The 5196-nt window shown below is 34.8% G+C and overlaps 1 protein-coding gene across 1 annotated transcript in view; it reads left to right on the top strand.

Annotated features, from left to right (window-relative positions):
• Positions 1 to 5196, top strand: part of LOC117125081 — a 37153-nt gene that overhangs the window by 30861 nt on the left and 1096 nt on the right. The window contains exons 2-4 of the mRNA XM_033271466.1: positions 3961 to 4174; positions 4305 to 4490; positions 4780 to 4988. Coding sequence (XP_033127357.1) covers positions 3964 to 4174; positions 4305 to 4490; positions 4780 to 4988 — 606 coding nt within the window. The 5' untranslated portion in view covers positions 3961 to 3963. The remainder of the gene's footprint in view (positions 1 to 3960; positions 4175 to 4304; positions 4491 to 4779; positions 4989 to 5196) is intronic.

Genomic DNA, 5196 nt, shown 5'->3' with positions numbered 1-5196 from the left:
GACGGAATTAATATATCATGACATTGGTGTAGGCCTAATGTCTGATAATTCCATGGAATCTCAAATGCAAACACATTTTACATTTAAACAATGTAAAATTAAGTTGTCTGGTATTATTTTAAATTTTGATTTCGATTTCGATTTATTAAAAAAAAAACATTTATATTCACAAGATTAACAATAGAAATGTTAATGTTGGCCTATGCCTAAAAACACTTTTGGCCCCGTCCAATCAGAAAGATGTATTTTGATGACGTCATGGAAAATAAAAAAGTTTCCCACAGAGGTTCTTTTGTCCCAAACCTCCTTGAACATTTCAAAAATCATTGCAATATGAACTTGTTTTGGTATTACAATGAAAACTAATATCGTCCAATCAGAAAACAGTACAAAAATGACGTCATATAGATTTGAAAATTCTTTTATTGAATTCTACGAGTATGAAAACCTCTAGATAAGTCTTCTATTTGCTTAGATTTGCTTCTGTAATGAGTAATTAATTTTGGCACACTTTGACTTCAGTCTGGCCCACTTTGCGACGTGGAAAGACTAATAATCTTGTTAATAATGTGGTTCTGAAATTCATCTTATGACCACAACGTTGAAGTTGTAACTTCTTACAGGAAAAATAACAATACAATTTTATTGTACCGCCACCAGCTGGGAAAGTAATTAAATATGCATTAATGTCTTCTGTGATTGGTTGATTGCCAACATTTCAATGCTAATTGGATGCAAGGCTTTGGTGAGTCGACGGATATAATGCGTAACTCTCAAATTAATAGGCCTATAATATTTCGAAAAATTGTTTGGAGTATATATGATCACGTTCCATGATAGATTACATCCACAGGGTGCCCCTTAGCCAAAATCACAAAAATGGATATATTGCGTTTTTCCGAATCACGACCGATTGAGGGATTATGTTAAATCTGGTTGAAATGTAAAAATTTAAGATTTTATTTTTAAACGACAGAATATCACAAATTTATATTTGGCACATTCTCGACTGTCTTGGAAATGTGGACCTTATGAAATTTGGTTGGGTGCGTTATTCACACTCTTCGCAACACCCCACCTACTGGATATAAGGGCCTGGAAACTTTACGTTTTACTTGCCAATTATTGTCGTATTATATGTTTATTAGATATTTTCTCAATTTCTTAGTATTTTTTTTTTAATTTGTTTAATTCTTTTTCCACTTCCAACGCGTGTTTGATTTGAAATTTACATACCATTTATGTCGTGGCTCTTCTACAGATTCTGTGTTCATTTTCAGTTTCTCGGTGCTCGATGGTCATTTTTGACTTTCTTTTTAGATGTACTGTATCAAAGTGTGTTCGTAAGTTTTAAGCTCTAGAGCTCTACAGTTGGGCTGCCAACTCCATTAAAGACCTGTTTTTTATTAACCATACATTGTGGCATAAATAATAATAATAATAATAATAAGAATAATAATAATAATAATATTAATAATAATAATAATAAAAGAACTCAACAGTGTACGTTATCGCGCAACCGTTTTCAATAACGGTCCACCTTTGATTATATTAATACTTAGACAATTTTGGTTTAGGTGGGTGGCATTTCTGACAGAAAGAGTTGGATTTCGCCAGACCACCAGGCACTACTATCACTTTATATTGGAGAACGGTGCGTCTGGTGTTCGAAAATTGCACTCTCATACTTTACAAAAATACAATACAACAATTATTTTTCCTAATACAATTTAGGGGGTGCAATCGCACCGTCTGCATCCCCTCTGCATCCGCCCTAGGGAGACAGGTGAGCGTTGTTTGAATGAGGTTGATTTTACAATTGTCCTACCCGAAGAATATTTTTTTTCATTTTGATAACAAGAAAAAAAAAATGAAATAATTATAAGACGATGAGGTGAGGATGACGACGACAATGATGAAGATGGAATGAATGAGTGATAGAGACACTATCATAACTGGTGGCTTGAAATTCCATAGCCACCTTTAGCCACCTTGGTTGGGGCGAGGTGCGGATTTGTTTAATGTAGAGCAACCCAAGATGTCTGGAAAATGGCACCCTCAGACTTAGAAATTGTCTTAATTTGAAAATTTGAAAACTTTAGCCACACTACTATGCCGACATCAAGTGAACTGCAAAAATGAAAAATAACTGACGCTATCGTTCGCGCACTCTAAATTCAAGCAGGCTTTTACACATGAAACTGCAATTTCTATTGTGAATTGTTAGAAAAAGTATGAAATTTCACCCAAAAAAAATGGCTTGAGAGGGCCTGAAAGCTCACGCCATGAAATACACTATGACTAATGCAGGCTAAAGTGAAGTCGAGTCCAAGCTGGAATTAATGAGATCCAAAGTGCCCCTGTCAGGGTACAAGGACAAACGCCCCAGCAATCATCTTTACATTAGAGGGAAAAGAAAGGACAGTTTCGCTGACAACAGATATTTGTTGGTAACTTACATTGGTGGTCAGGCTTTCATGAATGCACAGATGACGTTCTGTTTTACTGTGGATTTCATCACGATGATATCGGCGTTTGAGTGACAATTTTTACAATTGTAAGGGCATTGGCATGTATAATTGATTATTTTAAAGTTAATTTAACCATTTTAAATGATAAAATTTAGTATTGAATATAACGATAAATATTATTAATCAATATTTTTTTTAATGCATTGCTTTATTAGATTTTTTCTATAAGGGGCCCTGGAAATCGGGGGCCTGTTTCAGTGAACCGCCTGAACCTGTGGTTGTTACGCCAATGCTAGACAATTTTAATTTATAATGTGCAGTATTATGTAAAGATAAATATATCAATCTAGATTTTCATTTATGCATTGCTTTATTAGATTTTTTATAAGGGGGTGGGGCCCTTATAGATCGGGGGCCCCTGGAGCTTGGGGGCCCAGGTTCGACGAACCTGCTTAACGCCACTGCACTAGAATTTTTAGTCGACGTGCGACGTGTCAACGTCGCACACCAATTCTCATCCAGTCTTCAGAGTATACAGTTGCTGTAGTTTCTGATTATTCTGAAAAGATATGTTTTAATGTGAAATGCAATTACTATTTTATTTATAATGAATAATATTGGCGTGTCCATGATTGCGCATCAACAAATAAATTTTTAACATAAATATATATAAATCACAAAATATAATAAAAGATATACAATGGTAGACCTACAATAAATATTTGAAAACTTATTTATCAAACCATGCATTACAATACTGTAAGTTTGTTTTTCGTATACCCAATTACTTTTGTTGTGTTTATTGATTGCAAGATTCATTGTTTGTATCTATAAACAACTTTTGTATTTTCAATTTTGAATTCTCCCCAGCCTTGAGAATTATTTTAAACATATCATTTTTGGTATTACAAGCTATTTTAAAAACGTTGCTTATAAAAATATTAGTAAAAATGTATGGTCAGTGCTTATGTGAATCAACAATGTCCATCAATTCAACTTTATCAATTTTACTGACAACACAATATATTTAACAACATTTCTCTGTTGGTTTTTTATCCTAGTGAAATACTTCTACATTTAGTAGGCCCTTACGGTACTTCTAGGCATTTCACTATCGTCAAAAATGTCGAATAGGTTCTTGTCTACTAAAGTTATCGTCATTGTCTCCACCATTTATTTTTAGCTACATGATAGATAGATAGATAGATAGATAGATAGATAGATAGATAGATAGATAGATAGATAGATAGATAGATAGATAGATAGATAGATAGATAGATAGATAGATAGATATAGATAGATAGATAGATAGATAGATAGATAGATAGATAGATAGATAGATAGATAGATAGATAGATAGATAGATAGATAGATAGATAGATAGATAGATAGATAGATAGATAGATAGATAGATAGATTTACATAAGGCTTCAGTGAATGTATGATCATACCATCTCCTAGAAAATAACACATTTTTACTTCAAAAAAGGAAATGATGATGACTACACAGCCGGGAAGGGAACATGCTATTTACCCATATGACCCAGAGTCGCTGCAAGTAGTCAACTCTATCCCTGCAAAGTACAAGAGCAGTCAGAAGCTATTGGCGGAACTCAATTTGACCGTTGCTAAACTGTCGAAAAATACTGAATCTCTTCGTAGCGAGCTTCATGGCAACGTTTCCTACGAGCAATTTATGACAGGTAGGTCTAGTACAGAAACAAACTCAATTTCAATGTGAACACATTTTGTCATACCAGTTTTGATATTAAACGATTTCGATATGTTCTTCTCCTCAACCTAGAGATCTTATTCTATAACTTTTTTTTCTAGATATGCTTTACCACGATGAGGTCAAACTGGCTAATGGACAGTTTCTTCCGTATTCCTTTGTAACATTCGAATTGCTGAAGAATCCTGATAGTCCAGAGTTGCCGGTAAAAAAGAAAATGACACAAGGGAGAGCTTTCCTGACTAACCGTAGGCTGATTGTGCTGAGCAATGATGAAGGGACATGCAGTAAGTTTACTACTTCGTATCATAGGCCTACTTTACATGGACTAGCATAGGCCGACTGTGATTTGGTGGATATTCGTTTGATAATCCATCCTCAATCCAAACTTAGACCTTTTTCAACACTGGAAAACATTATACCGATAATTAGCACTCCACAGAGATAGTATTTACATATTTTCTTTGATTTTTCCATTCAGACAAGTTGACACTACTGTATTTTCAAATTTGTTTAGGTTACACATGGCATCATAATACGTAACCACACCATTATTTTACTATGTTTAAAATATAGGCGCTACAGTTTCTGGAATTCCTTTATCCGATGTAAAACCGAGTAAATACTCAGTAAAATGCGAGGCTGGTGACGCTTTCCATTACCAGTATCTCCCACTGAGCAGCATTCGAGCTGTTGAATTTGATGCTATTGTTGGTGCTTCAATGTCTACATACATTAACAGCCAGGAAGCATGTTGCCTTTTAAAGATTCTCAGTTGCTGCGGGGTGAGTTTAATTGTTGGATATTTTTCTTGTAGTTACGAAGAATTTAAATGGACTCATGTCTCTAGGTCTTGCTACTCGCCAAAGCGTCTCAACATGCCATGTCGCTGCCCGATGATGATGATGACGATGAAGATGAAAATGACATAGGCGTTAATCCCGGGTGGATGGGGGATATATCCCCCCCAATATTTGACAAGGGGGGATGGTC

The sequence above is a fragment of the Anneissia japonica genome, unplaced genomic scaffold (assembly GCF_011630105.1).
Source record: "Anneissia japonica isolate Jap-2015-1 unplaced genomic scaffold, ASM1163010v1 scaffold9_len2422644_cov172, whole genome shotgun sequence".
NCBI lineage: Eukaryota > Metazoa > Echinodermata > Crinoidea > Comatulida > Comatulidae > Anneissia > Anneissia japonica.
Note: the sequence above shows the minus strand (reverse complement) of the source record. Positions and strands in the feature narration are given on the sequence as shown.